At 45.0% G+C, this 22,983-nt stretch overlaps 2 protein-coding genes across 15 annotated transcripts in view; both read right to left on the reverse strand.

The window, feature by feature from the left end:
• The window catches only part of PER3 (period circadian regulator 3), a 62,326-nt gene extending 53,847 nt beyond the window's left edge, over positions 1 to 8,479 (reverse strand). For 13 of the 14 annotated variants that reach the window (XR_004441119.1, XM_033228528.1, XM_033228527.1 and 10 more), the window contains exons 1-4: positions 7,760 to 8,107; positions 7,171 to 7,316; positions 6,227 to 6,342; positions 4,804 to 5,005 (exon numbers count right to left, since the gene is read on the reverse strand). Coding sequence is in view for 13 of the 14 variants with exons in the window: in XM_033228528.1 (XP_033084419.1) it covers positions 4,804 to 5,005; positions 6,227 to 6,342; positions 7,171 to 7,316; positions 7,760 to 7,911 (616 nt within the window). In the remaining variant the exon portion in view is untranslated. Of the gene's footprint in view, positions 1 to 4,803; positions 5,006 to 6,226; positions 6,343 to 7,170; positions 7,317 to 7,759; positions 8,108 to 8,360 lie in introns of those variants that run through there. The other variant, XM_033228522.1, reaches the window with a different exon arrangement.
• Positions 8,480 to 11,504: 3,025 nt separating this feature from the next.
• VAMP3 (vesicle associated membrane protein 3) lies at positions 11,505 to 22,047 on the reverse strand. The gene is made up of 5 exons (XM_033228529.1): positions 21,888 to 22,047; positions 19,760 to 19,829; positions 15,628 to 15,786; positions 14,768 to 14,819; positions 11,505 to 13,338 (listed from the first exon to the last, which is right to left on the reverse strand). Coding segments are annotated over exons 1-5 (303 nt in total). The 5' UTR covers positions 21,890 to 22,047; the 3' UTR covers positions 11,505 to 13,318.
• Positions 22,048 to 22,983: the final 936 nt, after the last annotated feature.

Raw genomic sequence — 22,983 nt, forward strand, 5'->3', positions numbered from 1 at the left:
AGCCCAGGTCTTCAAACTTCTAAGAAACAATCACAGAAGAATCAGAAAGCATTAATAAAGCACTGAAGATTGGTATAATCTTTACAGAAAACAGCCTTTACTATGAGGTCAGTTTGCTTATACCATTTATTCATCACACCAGACACCTGAACTCCAACTGCACTCATTAGAAGTCCTGGACCACTGAAAGTCAGACTACGTAATCTAAGACAGCAGACATGAGCCCATGATGCATTTCCATTCCTACGCTGTAAATACGTGATGCTTGTTTCTAAAAGCGTGCTCTGAAGAAGTAATGGTCAGATCCTTCTAAGAAGTTTGTACAAGACATGTTAAACAGAAACATATTCTAATATAGGACCATAGGCTGACAACAGCTGAGTGGATTGCTTCCTAAGTCCTCTTGATGTTCTGTGTGCTCAAAATAAGGAATCGAAGGAGGTAACGCAGGCATAGCCTAGAAAGGGGGTGGCGTTAACCAACTGCTCTCAGTAAGAGTATCAATCCTTGAGATTTATAAGGCAAAAGTACAATATAAAGAGTAAACTAGAATTACATCATGCCTTATGGCATAAGTGAATTCTGAGATCCAAAAGAATTATTTCAGGGCATACTAATATTTTACACAAAAGGTAATATGGTTTGGCTGTATCCCCACCCAAATCTCAACTTGAATTGTAGTTCCCATAATCCCCACACGTCAAGGGAGGGACGTGGTGGGAGGTAACTGAATCATCGGGGTGGTTGCCCTCATCCTGTTCTGGTGACAGTGAGTTCTCATGAGATCTGATGGTTTTATAAGGGGTTTTTCTCCCTTTTGCTTGGCACTGCTCCTTGCTGCTGCCACGTGAAGGACATGTACCCTTCTGCCATGATTGTAAGTTTCCTGAGGCCTCCCCAGCCATGCTGAACTGAGTCAATTAAAACTCTTTCCTTTATAAATTACCCAGTCTTGGTATGTATTTATTAGCAGCATGAGAATGGACTAATACAGTAAACTTGTACTGCAGAGTGGGGTGCTGCCATAGATACCCAAAAATGCAGAAGTGACTTTGGAACTGGGTAACAGGTTGAAACAGTTTGGAGTGCTCAGAAGACGACAAGAAAATGTGGGAAAGTCTGTAACTTCCTAGAGACTTGTTGAATGGCTTTGACCAAAATGCTGATAGTGACATGGACAATGAAGTGCAGGCTGAGGTGGTCTCAGATAGAAATGAGGAACTCGTTGGGACTGGAGTAAAGGACAATTTTGCTATGCAAAGAGACTGGCAACTTTTGCCCCTGTCCTAGACATCTGTGGAGCTTCAAACTTGAGAGAGATGATTTAGGGTATCTGATGGAAGAAATTTCTAAACGGCAAAGCATTCAAGAGGAAGCAGAGCATAAGAACTTGGAAAATCTGTAGCCTGAAGCTGTGATGGAAAAGAAAAACCCATTTTCTGGGGAGAAATTCAAGCCTGCTGCAGAAATTTGCATAAGTAACAAGAAGCCAAATGTTAATCACCAAGTCAATGGGGAAAATGTCTTCAGGGCATGTCAGAGACTTCACAGCAGCCCCTCCCATCACAGGCTGAGGCCTAGGAGGCAGAAAATGGTTTTCTGGGCCTGGTCCAGGTCCCCACTGCTCTGTGCAACCCTGGGACATTGTGCCCTCCATTCCAGCTGTTTCAGCTCCAGCTGTGGCTAAAAGGATCCAAGGTACGGCTCAGGTTATAGCTTCAGAGAGTGAAAGCCCTATTCCTTGGCAGCTTCCATTTGGTGTTGGTACTGCAGGTGTGCAGAAGACAAGAACTGAGGTTTGGAAACCTCTGCCTAGATTTCAGAGGATGTATGGAAATGCCTGGATGTCTAGGCAGAAGTCTGGTACAGGGGCGGAGCCCTCAGAGAGAACCTCTGCTAAGACAGACGTGTAAGGGAAATTTGGGTTTGGAGCCCACACAGTCTTCAATGGGGGACTCCCTAGTGGAGCTGTGATAAGAGGGCCACCATCCTTCAGACCCAAGAATGGTAGATCCACCAAAAGCTTGCACTGTGTGCCTAGAAAAGCCACAGACACTCAATGCCAGCCCATGAAACCAGCCATAAGGGAGGCTGTACCCTGCAAAGCCACAGGGGCAGAGCTACCCAAGGCTGTAGGAGCCCACCTCTTGCACCAGCATGACCTGAATGTGAGATATGGAGTCAAAGGAGATTATTTCGAAGCTTTAATTATTGCTTTAGTGGATTTCAGACTTGCAAGGGGCCTGTAGCCCCTTTGTTTTGGCCAATTTCTCCCATTTGAAATGAGTGTATTTACCCAATGCCTGTGCATCTATTGTATCTAGGAGGCAACTAACTCGCTTTGGACTTTGCAGGCTCATAGGTGAAAGGGACTTGCCTTGTCACATATGAGACTTTGGACTTGGACTTTTGGGCTAATGCTGGAATGAGCTAAGACTGGGGGACTGTTGGAAAAGCATGATTGTGTTTTGAAATGTGAGGACATGCGATCTGGGAGGGCTCAAGAGCAAAATGGTATGGTTTGGCTGTGTCTCACTCAAATCTCATCTTGAACTATAGTTCCATGTGTGGTGGGAGGAACCTGGTGGGATAGATAATTGAATCATGGGGGCAGTTTCCCCCATGCTATTCTCATGATCATAAGTTCTCATGAGATCTGATGGTTTTATAAGGGGCTTCCCGCTTCACCTGGCTCCCATTCTTCTCCTTCCTGCCATCATGTGTAGATAGACAGATTTGCTTCCCCTTCTGTCATGATTGTAAGTTTCCCGAGGCCTCCCCAGTCATGTGGAACTGTGAGTCAATTAAACTTCTTTCCTTTATTAATTACCCAGTCTCAGGTAGTTCTTTATAGCAGTGTAAGAATGGACTAATACAGAAGGGAAATATTCCAGTAATCAGTAATCAGCAAAAATGAAAAGGCTGAAAAGACACAGGCAGTGCTGAAGGAAAAATACCTGGGGAAAAAATGGGAAAGACCTGGCAGACAATATTGTATATGTCCCGTTCACAGCTGTATCTGCATCTGGACTAGTTCTTGACCCACAGTAATTGTTAAATAAATGTTTACAGAACGAACAGCTAACAAAAGCAGAGAAAGAAATACAGACAATTAAAGGTTGAAAATGTATATTTAGGAAAGGGGAAGAGAAATAAAATCAATTATTTTTGAAAGATGGGAAAAGAGATGAGGTAGAAGCAAGCAGGGATGACACACGTTTTCTAGAGCTTATGTAACACTATTTTTAAAAGATGGGGCAATCTATAATTGGAATAAGAAACATGTAAAGCTATCCTTAAATTAAATTAAGTAGTGGGTAAAAAATTAGAAATAGTAGAATTTCAGATATGAAGATAAAAAAGTTATGGAGATCTGTTTCACAACAACGTAAACATCCTTCACAGCAATGGGGTGAATGCCTAAAAATGATTAAGATGGTGTATTAGGTCCATTTGCATGCTGCTGATAAAGACATACCCAAGACTGGGCAATTTACAAAAGAAAGAGGTTTAATGGACTTACAGTTCCACATGGCTGGGGAGGTCTTACAATCATGGCAGAAGGCAAGGAGGGGCAAGTCGAATCTTACATGGATGGCGGCAGGCAAAGAGAGAGAGCTTGTGCAGAGAAACTCCCATTTTTAAAGCAATCAGATCTCATGAGACTTATTCACTATCACGAGAACAGCATGGGAAAGACGCCCTCACGATGCAATTATCTCCCACTGGGTTCCTCCCAGGACACATGAGAATTGTGGGAGTTACAATTCAACATGAGATTTGGGTGGGGACACAGCCAAACTATATCATATGGTAAATAGTATGTGTTTTTACCACAGTGAATTTTTTTTTTTTAATTAGACAGAAGGGCTTGGAATCAAAGAGAAGGCTGATATATATATATATATATTTAAAGCTCTTTAAGAGACACTTCACAAAGAATATAAAATAATAAAGGATGACTGAAAAGAAATAAATTAAGATCCCACAGAACCAAATGTCACACAGAAAATTGTAATAGGTATCTTTGAATTAGGAAAAAAAGCATTCCAGAAGGAAAACAAAGTAATAAGACTCATAACTTTCAGGGGCAAGAGAAACTGTAAGACAGCTAATCATCTGAAAAAAAATTTTTTTTCCCCAGAAACAGAGTAACAGAGTTTCACTCTTGTCACCCAGGCTGGAGTGCAATGGTGTGATCTTGCCTCACTGCAACCTCTGCCTCCCGGGTTCAAGCACTTCTCGTGCCTCAGGCATGGGATTACAGGCATGCACTACCATGCCTGGCTAATTTTTGTACTTTTAGTAGAGACGGTGTTTCACCATGTTGGCCAGGCTGGTCTGGAACTCCTGACTTCAGGTGAGCCACCTGCCTCAACCTCCCAAAGTGCTGGGATTACAGGCGTGAGGCACCATGCCCAGCCTACTGATCCGAATTTTATCTCCAAAGTAAAATCTCTCATACAAGGAAATCATGAAAGAGGAAAAATATTTAATTTTAACTTAAAGGAAACAGAGCCTTCATAGCAACTAAACCACTATACGATATGCTGGTAATGAAATAATATTTATGACATATAATCTGTGAAACAGACCTGACAAAATGGAAAAAAATGCATTGAGTCTTTATGTTATTAGAAGGTTTTAAAATGCTGTTTTCATCACATAACTTTCTGTAACAGGAATAAGAAAAAACAGATAGTTTGCATGTTCTAAATAATGTGTTAATTTCTGTACTATTCCTGTAAGAATGAAACTGATCTTGATGAGGAAAGACAGACATCTAAACATCGGTCCTGTTACCTCTTTGGGTCCAGCTGTTCCAGAAGGGAAGCTGAGCTCTGGCAGTGTGCGCGTAGAATACCCTCACGTCTTGAGGGGCAAGCAGGTCAACAAAGTGAGAAGACGTCAGGACATCTTTCTTACGATTCAGGATCAAAGCAGCCTGTTCAGAAATGTGCACTAACCTTCCAGACAGAAATGAAAATACTGCCACAAAGGTATCCTATGAAAAACATTGAAAATAAATGCAAATATTGAGGTACTCGCCAGCAATATTCCCTGAAAGGCAAATTTCTTCTAGATCTCTAACATGATCAATATCTTAAAATACACAGGCACAACCTACAAATGCAACAAAACTCCTCTAAGAATTGTCTCCAACATCCTTCTTAAATATTCTCCTAAGACCCGCACTTCACCTATTGAAGGTTCGATTTCTATGCCAAAAAATATACTAGATCATTTTATGCAGACTAAACATACATATGGCACATAACTTTTCCTCTGCAAACTGTGCCTTACACCTGGGTGGACGGTGTTCTCGTCATCAACGCAGATTCTATGCTTTAAGACACGCTGAAGATTCACCTTCTTTAAGAAGCTGTCCGTGACAAACCTCATTACATAAGCATCACTGCTCTAATTTCTTCCATTACACATAAATGAAACTTATTTATAATCAGCAGTTTGTTTGCTAGCATTGGCATGCTTTCCTCTCTAGCTTTATTTTAAATGTCTTAAAAGACAAATATTTTCTTATTTTAAAAAAATCTCCATAGCACCTATTACAGTACTATGTACACAGCAGTCCATAAAATAAGCACTGTTATAATAGTAGGGATAGCTCATGTTCCACTATTACAAAATCTTTAAGTTACAATTATGTTGAGGTCTGTACAAAAAAATAAGTAATCTCCACCGTATCAACCAAACATGAGGCTCAATTACTCTGTCAAACAAGAAGAGAGATTAGAAAAAGATATACTAAAGGTCTCTTCCAAAATTTTATGAAAAATGACAGCATCTCAACTCACCTGTTCTATAACATCCAGTTGTTACAACTTGAAGTAGTAGATATTGGAACTAAGAATGATATAAATAGAAATTAACAATTCGGAGATTAGAATAAGATGCGGGAAATTACTCTGCAGTGTAACTTTTATTTTCTCTTAATTCAAGAGAGCTCGGGAATGCTAAGGAGCTAGAAGCACCTCATAACCAAAGTCACTGAACTGCACAGCACATAGAATGGGCTGCTTCTGCTTTTGGATGTTTTCTCTGGCAAGGGCGGAGAAGCTACACCATGCCTCTTTAGCAGTTCCTCCTTTGCTTCTCTCAAATTGTGGTTGCTGAAACGTTGTTATTCTTCTTAAAAACCTACATCTAGAGCAGGTCCTTAGGAAAAGTCACCCAGGTTGATATGGCAAAATGCATGAATTCTTACTGTGTTTTTGGAAGTGTGTTCTGAAGCAATAGTGGCCAACTCCTCAAGACTGTACATGGTCACATCTGCCTGAGGTGCTCCATTTTGACTGAGAATCTGGAAAAACTCACCGTTTGCTAAGAAACACAGGGAGATAAACAGGTAGTCCAGTGACAACAGTATCTTTAGGAAACCATTTTTATCACTATCAAGCTGGATTATTTTTTTCGGATGAGAACACCTTGCTGCATTTTTCTCAAAAACAGATAATTTTCTGCTTTTACCTAAACTACTGATCATTGTGCAAACTTAAGAGTTGATTTTATGAATTCTGCATGTTCTGGAACACAGGGAGCAAGATATATTTAAGGCACTAACAAAAAATTTCAGATGCATACACAATTTTTTTTGGAGGGGGAGCAGAAACTACTCCATCATTCAGGGACATATCATATATGATGCACTGAGGTTTGTGCTAAAGAGAATACGGCTTTAATGAAATCCCTTGAGATGTCAGAGAGAAAAAGAAAAGTGTTTACAACAGTTCATTTTTAGTGTAATAAATTCCTGATATATCATTACCACATTTTAAAAGTATGTGTACGGCATGTAAAGGTAACTATTTAGTGGAATGCATTTTTTTCCCCATAACTTCCATAGAAGACAATGTTTTTTTAAAAGGTTAGCCTTCAAAACGTGCTTATGCTAAACTCTACTCTCTTGCAACAAATGAGCAAAACATTGCATAGTTACTATACACTATTATACAGATAAAAGTTTTCCTGGTCTTTCACACGTGAAAAATTAAGACATGAATGGAATTGGCATAGATTTGCTCATCTTCCATAAAGCACCAGAAAAAGCTCAAAGTATCTGTCTGACTAAGACTCCACTGATCACTTCTCTGGCTGCTTGTGTGAGTCCTGGTGCACTTGTAGGATCGAATTTCTCTCCGGCTTGTTTACCTTGCACGCTGTGGACACAGCGGAGAGCATAGTTGAGGGCATCTAGAGTGCTTGGTTTATTGCGTCTCTCCGAGGGGAAGTATTTTTTCATTTCTTGGACAACCATGATAAGTTCTTCAGAAACTCTGTTTCGATCTTGCTGTTCACTGGAAGATAAAAAAAAATTACAACTTCACACCTATGAAGATAACAGCATCTTGCGGTTTAGGGAACACAAACTGCAAACCAGATAGGTTTCTAAGTAATCTACCGGTATCAGATCAATCACTCCACAGGCTGGTGACCCCGCTTCCTCCAGGTGGGGAACTTCAGGCAAAGCAACTGGTGAATGACAAACATTCTCCACTTACTTTCTCTTAATTCACCTGAGTCCCAACTCAGCTAACTTTTGTAACCACTTTTCTCTCCAGATACTCTTCGGTAATTTTCTTCAGTATCCCAGATCACTTCATCCTACGTTGCCAGAGTCTCCCCCTACACTTTTCCCCGGACTTAGAAACAAAACAATAAAAAGATTTAGGTCCCCCTTTCCTTGCTCCGGGAAGGACAACGAACGCATGGGGCCCTGGGCCTGAAGCCAGCGCGTCACCTGTGGCTGCTCTCTGCCAATTTCCTTTGCAGATGGAACTCGGGGCTCCACCGCTCCCCCGATTCTTCGTCCAGGGCCTTGTCCTCAGCCCCCCGTCCCCCGGGGCCAGGAGGTTCCCCGCGGGGCATCTCGAGGTCTCCGCGGGGCTCCATGTAGGGCTGGGACAGCCCGCTGCTTTCTTCTCACTCACTTTGCAGTCGGCGACAGACACCGGTTTCTCACTCTGGTCCGCGCCATGGCGTAAGAGGCGGCCACCACGAGCCAGGGGGTCACGCTCATCTCCGAGGGGCTTCTCCCTCCAGCATTTCCAAAACCCGGAGCTCGTTCGACTTTCAGAAGTCCGGCCTGTGGGGAGGAGACAGGGGTGACAAGGGACAAGTGGAACGGACGGTCCGACGCCAGCGGCCCGGCTGGCTGGGGCGCCCCGACCGCGCGGTCCTCACCCCTGCCCCAACTTTCCCTCAAGCCGAGGGCTGGGGCCTGTGGAGGCGGGCGGCTCGGAAGCGCCACGCTCCGGGAGCCCCCAGTCCTGAGGGCCGCACTCGCTTGGCCCCTCTGCCACGCGCGGGTGCCGAGAACTCCCGCCCGGCCGCGCACTCACCGCCTGCTCCCGCCCTCCGCCCCGCGCGCAGCAGCTCGCCGTCTGGGCCGCCCGCGCGCAGTCTCGAGGCACGCCGCGTGCCGGGCAGCAGCCGGAGCCGCGCCCCCCGCCGCCGCGTGACCGGCCCCGCCCCCGGGCCGCGCGATTGGCTGTCGGGGCCGACTCCGCGGGCCTCCATTGGCCCTGGGGCGGGGCGCGAGCCTGGGCGCCCGGGTTATATAAGCCAGGGCGAAGGGGGCGGGGGCCCCCCGGGGCGCGTTACATAACGCGCGGGCTCGGGCGGAGGCCGGCGTTGGCCAATCCCGGCAGGCCGGCGCGCGGGCAGGGGGCGGGGTGGCCCTGAGAGGCCTCAGGCCTGTGCCGCGCGACTGGAGTGTCCGGCCCCCTGGCACGGCGCCGGGGCGCAGCCGCTGAAGCAAGCGCAGAAATGATAGGGCCAGGAAGCTGCCAGCCACGCGGGGGCGGGACCCGGGCTCTGTGGGGCGGGGCGGGTCCGGCCCAACCTCCACGTGAGAGGCGGCCGGGGAAGGAGAGGGGAGTGACAGGCGGGGGCGGGGGTTGCTTGAGTAGGGTCGGGGGAGGCTGGAAAAGGGGACGGATGGGGGCGAGAGGCGGGGACTGGGGGCAGATGGGAGCGGGGGAGCCGAGAGACGTAGGGGGCGGGAGCGGGGGGTGGGTGCGAGGGTGTCGAGGGCAGGCAGAAGGGGGAGGGAGAGGCGGGGACTGGGGGCGGGCAGGGGCGGCCCGGGCCAGTTCTCTGGGGTCGGGTCCTGGAGGTTGTAGGTGGCTCCCCGCTCTCCGAGCGGGTGTGGGAAGGAGCCCAGGGTGGGGCGGGCTGCTGGCAGCGGACCTCGTCGTGCTTTGGGCGTCTTCCCGGGTTCCCACGGTTTTCACCGCCTGTGACCTACAGAGCCCACCCCAACCGCCTCCATCCTTCGCTAACTCTTTAGGTGAGTGGGGTGGACTTGGAGGAACCAGGCCGTAAAGCAGCCCTGGTAAAAGCCCACCCGGTTTTTAGAAACAGATTTTTTTTTTTAGACAGGGTTTTGCTCTGTCGCCCAGGCTATAGTGCAGTGGCGCGATCTCGCCTCACTGTAACCTCCGTCTTCTGAGCTCAAGCCAGTCTCCTGCTTCAGCCTCCCGAGTAGCTGGAACTACAGGTGCGGCCACCACACCTGACTAATTTTTGTGTTTTTGGTAACGCTGGTCTGTGTTGGCCAGGCTGGTTTCAAACGCCTGAGCTCCAGTGATCTGCTGGCCTCGGTCTCCCAAAATGTTGGAATTACTGGCGTGAGCCACCGCACCGGTCCAGAAACAGAATTTTGACGCTGGAACTTAAAACACTTCCCTGGACTTGCTAAAATTAGATTCATTTGGCAACTGGAGGAAGACAAATGTAAAAGACACTCTTTCAGAAAAGGACGGTGTAAAGCCCTTTGAAAAAAAAGGCTGAAAGCTCAGTTTAGATTGTATCTCAACACGTCAGAAATGAAAGGTACAGTGCAGAGTGTCGCCCCTCTCTGCTGCCTGGTACAGAAAAAATATTCAGTATTTGTTGGATGAATGAAATCGTATGCAAAGGAAGCGGGGAAAAGTGAAGTGGGTGAGTGTTCATGTGAGGTGTTGAATAAACCACCTTATCCTTCCGAGCGGTACTCTAGGTTGACTTGCCCTCCTCCGAAGCTGGGTTTTGTCAGACTGCATTCGTTCAGCATTTATTGCGTGCAGATCTGGGTAGGGACGCTTGGAATCCCAGGGGACAGAAGAGTGGACCAAAGTCCCTGCCACCCACGGAGTTGACGTTTTATTGAGAAAGACAAACCACCCCATAAATAAGTTCATAAAACTTAAAGGGATGTGTAGAAAACAAGCTACTGGAAGGAAGAGGAACTGGGAGAGAGGTGGATGGGGGAGGCCAGAGCCTCCCGAGATCAGCGAGGCAGGCCTCTGGGAAGACGGATTTCAACCTGAGATGAGAGGCGCCTGCCGCGGGTGGGGAAGTAGACCCTGCACAGCTGAAAGTACCTGCAAAAGACCTTTGGAAAGAAGTAAGTTTGCTGATGAGAAACCGAAACAATCAGGTCTCTTTCTCCCTCAGGGCTTTCTTGCCTGTTTTCATTCATAGCTTAACTCTGGCCTTCAAGCCACACCCTGATGTTGAAAGTCTCAAGAGCACAAGTCTCTCCAGTGTCAACAGCTAGCTATACTTTGGCGAAGTACTTTGCTTGGAGAAGAGAGAGCTGGAGAGTCGTGTGAGATGAGGTCGGAAAGTTAGAAAGAACCAGACCATGTTGGGGCCGGGCGCGGTGGCTCAAGCCTGTAATCCCAGCACTTTGGGAGGCGAGACGGGCGGATCACGAGGTCAGCAGATCGAGACCATACAAAAAACTAGCCGGGCGAGGTGGCGGGCGCCTGTAGTCCCAGCTACTCGGGAGGCTGAGGCAGGAGAATGGCGTAAACCCTGGAGGCGGAGCTTGCAGTGAGCTGAGATCCGGCCACTGCACTCCTGCCCGGGCGATAGAGCAAAACTCCGTCTCAAAAAAAAAAAAAAGAAAAGAAAAGAAAAGAAAGAACCAGACCATGGTGGGACCTGCTGTAATTCGGGAAAGGGACTTGGATTTTCCTATTGTAAACATAAGCAAAAGCCCTCTTCCACCCATATTATATTGTTTCCTAGGGGTTCTAGAGAAAGAATGGAAATACATTCATGGGGAAAATATCTACATGAACAAAACAGCGCCATGTGTCTGGGGATGTCCCTCACCCATCCAGACCTATCCCAGGGTCCATGTCAGCAGCCATCTAGTCTACCACATACACGGTCAGCTTGCATATCCCTTTTTAAAGACCATCTATTTAGGGAACTCCAAAGCCAAATCCTGAATTTTGGTAATTGTGTAAAAGCCAGTTTCCTCATCTATACTAAAAAGCACTTCTCACAAGGGGAGTGGTTTGCTTCTCTTCACTGGGGCATGGGGAAATGCTGGGTACTAAAAAGTAGTGTACCTAGAGAGGGGCTGGTGAGAAAAGGGGAGAGACAGTTTCAGAGCTTCTAAGGGCAGGTATGGGGAGCAGCAAGGAATGGCAGTTTCAGGACTTGGATCAGGCGCAGCTATTCCTCTACAAGAAACACAGGTGCCACAATCATGTTTATAAACACTTTATTTAGGTCACTACAGTGGGTAAGTTCCCAGCTAAGTGCACAGATACAAGCGAGGTATTTCTGGGTTAATGCAGGAGCCAGTGGGTTACATGGGTCTGAGCTCTGTGGCCAAGGGGCGAGCACCAAGGTTTCAGAGTCACACCCGGCCAGAGATCCTGCGCTGAGGGTGAGCTAGTGTCCTAACACTGCCAGCTGCATTCTTCTCACAGCTAGCCACACTGCAAGGCATGTCTTCAGAAGTAAATCATTTCAGCGATGTTAAGGGAACAGATGTTAAAGAAATGGAAGTTGTGTCCTGGTGCGTCTCAGCTGTTGCTGCTTTATAAGTTCTAATAGCATGTGAACAAGAGTTTTAGAATATTCCAGTAACAATAAGCCACAGAGCAATAAAGTCTGTGTCTTTCTCCCTCAGTGCCTCCTTGCCTGTTTTCTTTCATATCTGAATTCCCATCTTTAAGCTGTGTATCCTGATGTTGAGTCTTATGTATACAAGAAAAGTTTCTCCGATGACAAAGTTTCTTTGATGACAACAGCTACTTCCAGCATTCCCATCAACAGCATTCTCTGCAGTTGATGATATCAAAGCAAAGGTCTCTGGTTGGCTACTCTCTGTGAAAAGAGTCGCTCACCCCTGACCAATGCCTAATTGCAGGCATAATTTAGAAAACTGATTTAGGAAGCAGATGTGACTACAAATAGGAAACAAACTCCAAAAAGTTATTGTTTAGCTTCATATTTGGGCCAGATAATGATCAAGTTCACAGGTGGTCTTACTTGAGGCTACAGAATTGTTGCTTGCATAATTATCAGAAACATGTTGGAGTCCACAGCTGATAATCTGCCAACTGCTGGGTAAAACTCTTCTGTCTATAGGAATGAGACGGTCAGAGTCTACCTCAAACCTTCTCTAACCCCCAGGCAGAATACTGAATCAGAAGGGGAGCCACACTGTCTACAGCCTTTCAAAAGGAAGAAACGCCTGTTAAGATGTAGAAATTTCATACACAAGGTAATGATTTTAATTCTGAAGGGGCACCTTGAGTTTCATTTGGCAGGTTTCTGAATGTAACTATCAGGAATACACTTAAGGCCATTTTATCGGCATTTAACTTTTTGGCAAAATAGAAGCTTTGGTCATAGCCATAGTTCTATAAAATTTTTTTAAAGGAGGTTATTTCTGATTAAACAACATTTTTAGCAAGTGATACATAACAATAACAACAACGTAAACATCTTCAAATCTAATGCAAGAGCAAAAGCTCTTCACCAGCATCTTAAATATAGCGAGAGTCAGTAGTGCTTACAAAAAGTAGAGGGTTCTCTTCTAGGGAATCAGAAAATTATCAAAATAAGGCACAGCCTGTTGTTATCACAGATTTGTGTTAGGCAGTAGTGTTTTTTTCTCGAAGGCACAAGTTGGAAATCTGATTACCCAAAGTTTTAAAATATGGTTCTGAAAATAATGCCAAATGACAAGGGTAACTAACTGGGAGCAATGGCAATTCATTAGTGACAACATTACATCTAGATTACAGCACTCTGGAACTTAAGAAGGCCTCTTCATCAGCCCATACGTCAATCTGTAAAGACACTGTGCAACATGTGGACAGGGCTGGCCTTACTTCTAATTTGGAGTGCATATTAAAAAACAAAGGCACATTTCCTAGAAATTCAACTTTAACACAAAAAATAACATTTTAGACATAACAGTAGGTAAGCTTGATAACATAGCAGGCTCTAAGTCAAAAGTCTTGAAGAGGTTTCTTGAACAGCAGTTTTGAGTTCCGCTGGTTCTTCATGAAGAGACAACCCACACTAAGAAGGAGAGACGCAAAAAGGCAGAGGAGACAGCAGGTTAGTCTCTCAGTGCGAATCCCAAGCCAACATCCAATGATGCGGTCTAAATGTGATCAGAAATTAGACTGGGCGGATTTCCTACTACTGGCTTCTCTCCATTCTACAGAGGGCTAGAGGAAGGAGACTAGAGTCAAAAGGATCCAAGTCATTGTACCTTCTCGCTAAAAGGAAACATCCACTAACATCCATCTATCAATGAAAGAAGTCATGTTTCGGTTCTCATATACTGGGCTACAGATGGCAATGAGTTGTTTGAATATTATATAATAATAGTTGTGTGTGTGTGTATACATATATATTATTTATATAGCTATTTTTTTTTATATGCTAGGCACCAACGTAAGCAATTTTTATTTATTTTATTTATTTTTTTTGAGACAGAGTCTTGCTCTGTTGCCCAGGCTGGAGTGTAGTGGCACAATCTCGGCTCACTGCAAGCTCCACCTCCCGGGTTCACGCCATTCTCCTGCCTCAGCCTCCCGAGTAGCTGGGACTACAGGCGCCTGCCACCATACCTGGCTAATTTTTTGTATTTTTAGTACAGACGGGGTTTCACCATGTTAGCCAGGATGGTTCAATCTCCTGACCTCATGATCTGCGCGCCCTGGCCTCCCAAAGTGCTGGGATTACAGGTGTAAGCCACTACGCCCAGCCAATTTTTATATATTTACCAGATCTGTCCTTTAACAAGCAAACAAGCAGGTACTATTATTATCCCCATTTTACCAATGAGGAAACTGGAACCCAGAGATATTAAATTGTTTGTCCACGGCCATACAGCTGGATGGTGGTGGAACCAGGATGGATCACAGTTACTCCATGCTTTTAACCACTACATTACATAAAAGTAAATATATGATAAAAATATATTCAGAGAAAAGAAGTGGAAATGAATAAATTTTCCCTAATTTCAAAGGATTAATGTTTATATCAAATATTAAGACTTAAAACTCAAATACCTAAAACATTTATTAAAGAAAACTGAAAACCTTGGAATAAATGAACCTTTCTTTTTTTTTTTTTGAGAAAAGGTCTCACTGTGTCACCTAGACTAGAGTGCAGTGGCATGATCACGGCTCACTGCAGCCTCGAATTCCTGGGCTCAAACAATCCTCCTGTCTCAGCCTCCTGAGTAGCTGGGACTTACAGGTGTACACTGCCATGCCTGGTTAATTATTAATAATTGTTTGTAGAGATACTATGTTGCCCAGGCTGGTTTCAAACTCCTGGCCTCCCAAAGCTTTGGGATTACAGGTAAGAGTCACCACGCCTAGCCAAAACTAACATTTCGGAGGGAAATTTTAATCTGAGTCCTTGTACACAAAATCAATGGTCTGTGAACACATGGAGAAGACTTTTCCAATCAGTTTAGAGAAGGGTAACTCACCGATGATGATGATGATGAAGATAACCAGAACAGTAATCCCGATTGCCCACATCTGTAACAAAACACATATCCATATCACATTTCAAATGCAGACATAATGTGCTTGTTGAAGAGTATCATATAATATTCGTCTAGTCACTGAAAGGGAAATTCAGGTGCATACAGTCTGGAAGAATTCATAATTTCTAAAGCCTAAATTAAATGTTCTCAATTAGGGCCTGAAGGTAACTTCCCTGCTTTTTAAAAGATGTTCAAATGATGTGTGGCCTCTAGCTAGGCATTTGTTTGTGTCTACAAGTTTTCCACATATGGAAAGGCTGCTCAGCTTGCCCTGTGTCTCAAAGTGTCACTTGTAAACAAGGCAGAGGACAGGATACATCTGGATCTGGTCGCAGCATGCTGACTCGCTAACTGTATAAAATCTGCTTTGGCTCGTGCTGCTGGGAGGGCTGCTTTCTAGTCTTCTGTTGGGCACACTGTGGCTTTCTAGCATTTCTTTCCCTTGACCTTGGAACCATTCACAGAACTACACGAAAACTAACCAATTCCAGCCCTCTCCTATGTGTTTGGGGCCCTGCTGGGGTAGAGGGTTGGGAGGGGCTGATGACTGTGAGTGATTTTGGATATTCTTGTTCTACGTGCATCTTCTGAAGATCAGCCACAACACGTAAAGGATTCCTAGTGTGAGGCTAGGAAAGGGTGTGCAGTCAGTGTTTCAGATTCACAGTGCACCCACATTTCCATGTGGAGGAAGTCAAACCCACCTCCCAGAGTCATGAAAGTCCATTATCTGTAGCCTGTTAATTCTCTGAGAATGGAGAAGGGGGCTTAAATGTAAAGGTGAGTTAAAAGATAATTACCTTGCAATTCTTCCACCAATACTTCCTCTTCAACTTGGCTGCGCTCGTTTCAAATTGAGAAGCGCCTGCCTGCAGTGCATCTGCACGGTCGTCTAACTCAGAGAGCTTCTGGTCTCTTTCCAGAACCTTGTCCACATTAACTCGCATTATGTCCACCACCTAGATGAGTGTGATCACAACAAGTGAGTGTGATCACAAGTAATGCATAAAGAATGGAGGAATAGGGCCAGGTGTGGTGGCTCACGCCTGTAATCCCAGCACTTTGGGAGGCCGAGGTGGGTGGATCACCTGTGGTCAGGAGTTCGAGACCAACCTGGCCAACACGGCGAAACCCTGTCTCAGTACTAAGAGTATAAGAAAATTAGCCGGGCGTGGTGCTGGGTGCTTGTAATCCCAAATATTCAGGAGGCTGAGGCAGGAGACTCACTTGAACCCAGAGGGCGGAAGTTGCAGTGGGTGAGATTGCGCCATTGCACTTCGACCTGGGTGACAGAGTGAGACTCCACCTCAAAAAAAATAGAGGCACAGAGACTTCAAAGACAATCTATGGGCACATTGTTCTTTCAGGTCAGCACTTTGTTACTTTGAGCCAAACTTTCGCTTTAAAAAACATGAGCTCACTCTTTCATCATCAAAACAATCAGCATATTAAGGACAGAAGGGAATTTCTTTAATATGATGAAGGGCATTTATGGGAAAATCCACAACTAATATCATGCTCAATGGTGAAAGACCTCCCCCTAAGATCAGGAACGAGACAAGGATGCTCATTTCACACTGCCACTCAATACTGTACTGGAAGTTCTGAACAGAGCAATTAAGTCAAGAGAAAGAAAAGGCATCCAAATTGGAAAAAAAAGAATAAACCTATCTGTATTTGCAGATGATTCTCTCTATATAAAAAATACCAAAGAATCCACAACAAACTGCTAGAGCTAACAAATTCAGCAAAGTTGCAGGGTACAACAACACATAGAAATCAGTCGTGTTTCTATACACCAGCAACAAATAATCTGAAGTGGAAATTAAGGAAACAATTGTGTTTACAATAGCATCCAACAGAATAAAATACCTAGGAATAAATTTAACCAAAAGGTGAATGACTTGGACAATGAAAACTAGAAAACATTGCTAAGAGAAACCGCTAAGAGACATCATTAAATGGGAAAACATCCTATGTTCACACACTTGAAGACCTAATATTGCTAAGGGGGCAGTACTCCCCAAAGTCACTTCGCAATTTCAAAACTTAATACAGGTCGGGCGCGGTGGCTCAAGCCTGTAATCCCAGCACTTTGGGAGGCCGAGACGGGCGGATCACGAGGTCAGGAGATCGAGACCATCCTGGCTAACACAGTGAAACCCCGTCTCTACTAAAATAATACAAAAATCTAGCCGGGCGAGGTGGCGGGCACCTGTAGTCCCAGCTACTCGGGAGGCTGAGGCAGGAGAATGGCGTAAACCCGGGAGGCGCAGCTTGCAGTGAGCTGAGATCCGGCCACTGCACTCCAGCCCGGGAGAGCGAGACTCCGTCTCAAAAAAAAAAAAAAAACTTAATACAAAGCTACAGTAATCAAAACAGTGTGATACTGGCATAAGGACAAACATATAGACTGATGGAATAGAACTGAGAGTCTAGAAATCAACCTAAGCATTTATGGCCAATTGATTTTTGACAAGAGTGCCAAGGCCATCCAACAGTTTTTTCAATAAACAGTGCTGGGCCAACTGAAGAGCCAACATGCAAAAGAATGAAGTTGAATCCCTACCTCACCCTATATACAAAAAGTAACTCAAAAGGGATCAATAATCTAAGTGTAAGAGCTAAAGCCATAAAACTCTTAGAAGAAAACATAAGCGTAAATCTTCATTACTTTGAATTTGACTGTGGATTCTTAGATTTGATATCGAAATCAAGAACAACAAAAGGAAAAACAGATACATTGGACTTCATAAAAATTAAAAACTTTTGTGCATCAAAGAACATTATCAGGCCAGGTGCGGTGGCTCATGCCTATATTCCCAGCACTTTGGGAGCCCCAAGCAGGTGGATCACCTGAGGTCAGGAGTTCGAGACCAGCCTGACCAACATGGTGAACCACTGTCTCTACTAAAAATACAAAAAATTAGCTGGGCAAGGTGGTGGGCGCCTGTAATTCCAGCTACTCTGGGGGCTGAGGCAGGAGAATCACTTGAACCTGGGGCTTGGAGGCTGCACTGAGCTGAGACTGCACCACTGCACTCCAGCCTGGGTGACAGAGCAAGACTCTTGTCTCGAAAAAAAAATAAGGTAAGAATTAAAAAAGAACATTATGAAGAACGTAAAAGACAAGCCACAGAATGGGAGAAAGTATTTGTAAATCACATGTCTGATAAAGAAAGATTTAATATCCAGAATACATAAAAAACTCAAAACTCAAAAACAACCCAATTAAAAAATGGGCAAAGCCTGAACAGACATTTCTTTAAAGACACACAAATGGCCAATAAGCACATGAAAAGATGCTTAACATCACTAATCATTAGAGAAAGGCAAATGAAAACCCAAAGAGCTCAGTAGGATGGTTATAATCAAAATGGAAAACAAGTGTTGGCAAGGATGTGGAGAAACAGGAACTCTTGGACTCTTGCTGGTGGGAAAATAAAATGGTGCGGCTATTGTAGAAAACAATTTGGCAGTTCCTCGTAAAATTAAACATACAGTTACTATGACCTAGCAATGCTACTCCTAGGTATATATTCAAGATCAATGAAAGCATATGTCTAAACAAAATCTTTCCTGTGAATGTTTATAACAGCATTATTCATAATTGCTGAAAGATGGAAACAACTCAAAGACTCATTAACAAATGAATGGCTCAACAAATTGTGTATACATATACGATGGAATATTACTCAACCATAAAAAGGAACATGGTATAACACGTTACAACTTAAATGAATGCGAAAAACTTTGTGCTAAGTGAAAGAAGGCAGACGCCAAAGGCCACATACTGCATGATTCCTTTTATATGACATATTCAGAACAGGCAAATCCACAGAAAGAGAGAGCTGATTAGAGGTAACAAGGGAATGGGAGGAAGGGGAAATAGTGAATGATTACTAAATGGGTATGAAGTGTTCTGGGCTGATGAAAAAGTTTTGAAAATGGAAAGAGGTAACCGTTGCAAAATATTACGAATATACTAAATAACACTCAATTATATACACTTTAAAATGTTTAGTTGTATGTTATGGTAATTTCACCTCAATAAAAAACAACTCTCCTTAAAATTCCTTTGGTTAAAAAAAATTCCAATTTGATTTTGTAAGTAAAAAGAAGTTTCAGGCAGGACAGAATTACAATGGATTTCTTACTGGGAAAATCTAAAATTTTTAGAAGTTCATGAACAAAACCATCAGATCAAAACATTACTATATTATTTCACAACAGTATCTAACATAACTGTAACCGTTTTTTAGGGCAGCTAAATGCAGAAAGACCGAAACATATCTGTTGGACAGTGACAGCTTTTAGGAATGTGGAAATACTAGTCGGAATTTCTCAATCTTTTGCTGTGGTTCTCCACATACAGCGCAGAACAAAAGATGAAGGTCCTCTAGCTCAAGAATTCTACAAATAGAGATTTACTGGGCTAATGGAGTTTGACAGTATCTACTTTGTGTGAGTCAATGGACAGCCATTAGAGATGAATTCTACAGAGAGGCTTGTTTAGGCTGGATAACTAGTAAGTGGTCAAAGCATTTTGATAAAAAATCTGATCAGAACTGGTCTTGGCTTGAGCAATCTAAAGACCTAATCCTAACATTGTATTATCCTATTTTATAAAGTGGTTCTTGGGGAATATACTCAGGGAGTGGCGTTCATGCTTTAAGCATATGATTTTTTATTTTTCCTGAGCTAAATGTTATGAGCAGGTATGTGATTCTACCACAGGAAAACAAGCATGAAACCTAGAAAGTCTGACTTTTGCTTAGATCTTCCAGCACAGCAGGGAGCAAAGTTCTGTTACAATTATGATACAGTCAGAATTTGCTTTACATTCACACTTTCATGATACTTTTTCCAAACAGATTTCCAGAGTGCTCGTACTTGTTTAAAATTCATATTTCCAACATTTCAGAGCAATACCTCATCTACTTGATTTTGTGTCTGCTGAAGTCTTCGATTACTGCCAGCCGCAGCAGTTGGACCTGTAGACCTGGAACATGTAAAGGCAGGAGCACGAGTAAATTACGATTCCAAATACATTTTCTTAAGTATAAACATGTTACTCTGGGACTCTCGCTGTTAACAATTTCTTACATTAGAACTAAAGCAGAAAAAGAAATTCTTCCTGAAGCAATGAATAAAAGTTTTAATTACTTTTCTTCTAATTTCTCTATAATTTCCAAGACTGTCCCACCTACTAAAGGGACAAACGTGAAGGTTTAATAGGACCTACTTTGTATCCCTGCAGTATCTGATCCCACGACAGGTAAACTCTACTGTCCTTTTTTGAAACTGGTTCTAAGGCACACATCTGCTTGAACGTACTCAGTACTCTCCTGATCTTTTCATTGTGGCAGGAACTGTTTTCATAGTTATAAACAGTTATAGAATGCCCTTTTTCCAATATGGAAAAATAGATTAATTTACAGAAACAGAGTCAGGAACACTGGGATGCAGGGAGCGGTTGGTGTGAGTGGAAAGGTGTGTTGAAGCAATGCTTCCTCTTTTAGGAAGGTACTCTTTTTTTTTTTTTTTCTTTCCTCTTTTGAGAGACGGAGTTTCCCTCCTGTTGCCCAGGCTGGAGTGCAATGGCATGATCTCAGCTCACTGCAACCTCCGCTTCCTGGGTTCAAGCAATTCTCTTGCCTCAGTCTCCCAAGTAGCTGGGATTACAGGCATGCGCCACCACGCCCGGCTAATTTTGTATTTTTAGTAGAGATGGGGTTTCACCATGTTGGTCAAGCTGGTCTTGAACTCCTGACCTCAGGTGATCCGTCCGCCTCGGGCTCCCAAAGTGCTGGGATTACAGGCATGAGCCAGCGCGCTCGCCCCTGGAAGGTACTCATGTTTTAAAACCTTCATCAAAGGCTTTATTTCTCCCCATGCAGATCCTTCTTAACCACTCTGACTCTGAAGTCATTATTGGCTCCATTACTTGGAAAGTATCACTTTGGTTTTTCGCCTCCTCGAACAGATTACAGGTTCCTGGGTCTTCTTACTCTCTTCTCTGTATCCTAGATAGCACCTAGCATGCACCTTAGTATACAACAGTCTGATGGACTGTTTGAACAGTCACTTTACATCTGTCATGTGTCAGTGACCAGGGCTACAACAGATCTCATCGTCGTCCTCACAGAGTTTAGTGTCTGGTAGATAAGTAAGGACCATGCCGTGGTGCTAGACTCTTTCCATGCATTTTCTCCTTTAACCCTCATAACTCTCTGAGGGGAATATTACTCCCATTTTACAGATCAGTAAAGTGAGGTTTAAAAAGTCAACACAGCTGGCTGCCGTACAGTTTGTTTTTAGATCGGGTCCTGTGTACCTGGGATCCAGATCTTAACCACTGTGATCTATTGACACAGCAGCCTCAGCAGGAACATTCGAGGGGGGTCCCCAACTCCTGGAAGAAACCCGGGGCTTCCTCCGACGGTGAGCAATGAACAGAATGGAGGTGGAAGAGAGGGTCCTTGTGATTCTTAATCATTAGCATTCTCTGAGTGTTACCACTGGAAGCACCGGTTTGCAAGGGCCACAAGAGCGCTTTCGCTTGAGAGAGCGAAGGCCCACGGTTAAGTGATCTTTCCAGTGCAGATGCCCCTAGCCAGGCAAGGAGCTCTTCGGCCCACAGGGGCTCAGCACAGGGCCGAGGTCCTTTCCTTCGCAACTTCCGGGGCCCAGCGCAGAACTGGGCCGAGAGCGGGCCCTCCCGAACCAGGGCAGTGGTCCCCGTTCCTCTCCGGGACCTCGGGGACTAGAAGGGGAAGGGGCGAGGAGCGGGGTGCGGGCGCGCAACTCACTTCCTCCGGGAAGCGCCTCGCCGCCCCGCCCTCGCCCCTTCCGCGTCCGCCCGATGGCAGCGGAACCCGCCCAGCCCGTCGGCAGCCCGCGCCCCAAGGGCCACCGCCCACCCCCAGGCCTCGGGATCCCCGCGCAGCCCCGGCCTGCGTCCGAGCGGCAGCCGGCGGCAACTGGGCAGTACGGCGATCCCAGCGCGAGCTGCCGCCTGCGGGGCCCGAAGCCGCCCGCGTCGCGTAGCATCACTCACATTTTGGCAGCTGAGGCGGCAGCGGCGGCGGCGAGCGAGGGTCAGCAGAACAGCAAAGTAGGGACCGGAGGCCAAGGAGATGGGCGGAACGGCGCGGCTCCGGGCAAAGACGTCACTAGGCAGGGCCGGCGGGAGTGGGCGGGGCGCAGAGGGGCGCGCCGGAAGTGGGCGGGGCGTCGTGGGCGGGGGCGTCGTGGCGGGCGCGTCCAGGGCGGGGTCAGAGCGAGATGTCCCCTCCCCGGACTAGGTCACTTGGGAACTTGAGGGCCACAGGGGTCCCAGGGCGGTCCGGGCTCTGAAACGCAGAGTGCAGGTCAATACAGCTTCCTCTCCGCACCGCCGCCCGCGCTGGCGCTTGGGGACGTGGTCTGCAAACGTCGTGCATTAGGCACTGGCTGGGGACTGTGTGGATAAGTGAGGGTGGGCGCAACTCATGTTATTCTGGGCTCGGGACCATTTCTCTCTAACAGTATTAGAGACAGATGATTGGCTTCTGCTGAATGTTCCAGATTAATCTAGTGATCCTGAGGACACCATGTTTCTCTGAGAAAGTAGTTGAAATAGGAAGTCCATTTCAGCTATTTGTCACATGGGGTTGGGTTAGGTTCCCGCATCCTCATGTTTTCCTCGGTAACACAAATATTTGTCCCTGCAGATCATATTATAATCTGCTTACGCGATCCTTGGCATCAAGACTGTAGTTCCTTCATTTCTGTATTTTCAGGCCCTAGCACAGAATAGGTCCTCAGGTTTTGGTCGAAGGGAGGGAAGCACAAATCTGAACGCAGTGAGTTACCTTGTATATATTTGTCACTGAAATATTCCTACCAACACAGTTACCTACATCAAAAAATAAAACACTATAGGTGTTTGGTCATTGGTGGGTCTCTTAAATGAGAAGTGAAATATACAGTACTTAAATACTATGCTGTTTTTTCCAACTCTAAATAGAATACTTGGAAAAGGGAAACGTTAGTATATATTCGAATAAACGAGACTGTCACAAAGGCGGTGGGATTTGAGCTGGGTACTAGCAGAAAAGAACTTTCCAAGTAAGGGTTGGACAAACACCATGAACAAAGACAGCAGTGAAAAT

This window comes from Trachypithecus francoisi, unplaced genomic scaffold, assembly GCF_009764315.1.
Source record: "Trachypithecus francoisi isolate TF-2019V2 unplaced genomic scaffold, Tfra_2.0 Lachesis_group12, whole genome shotgun sequence".
Classification (NCBI taxonomy): Eukaryota; Metazoa; Chordata; class Mammalia; order Primates; family Cercopithecidae; genus Trachypithecus; species Trachypithecus francoisi.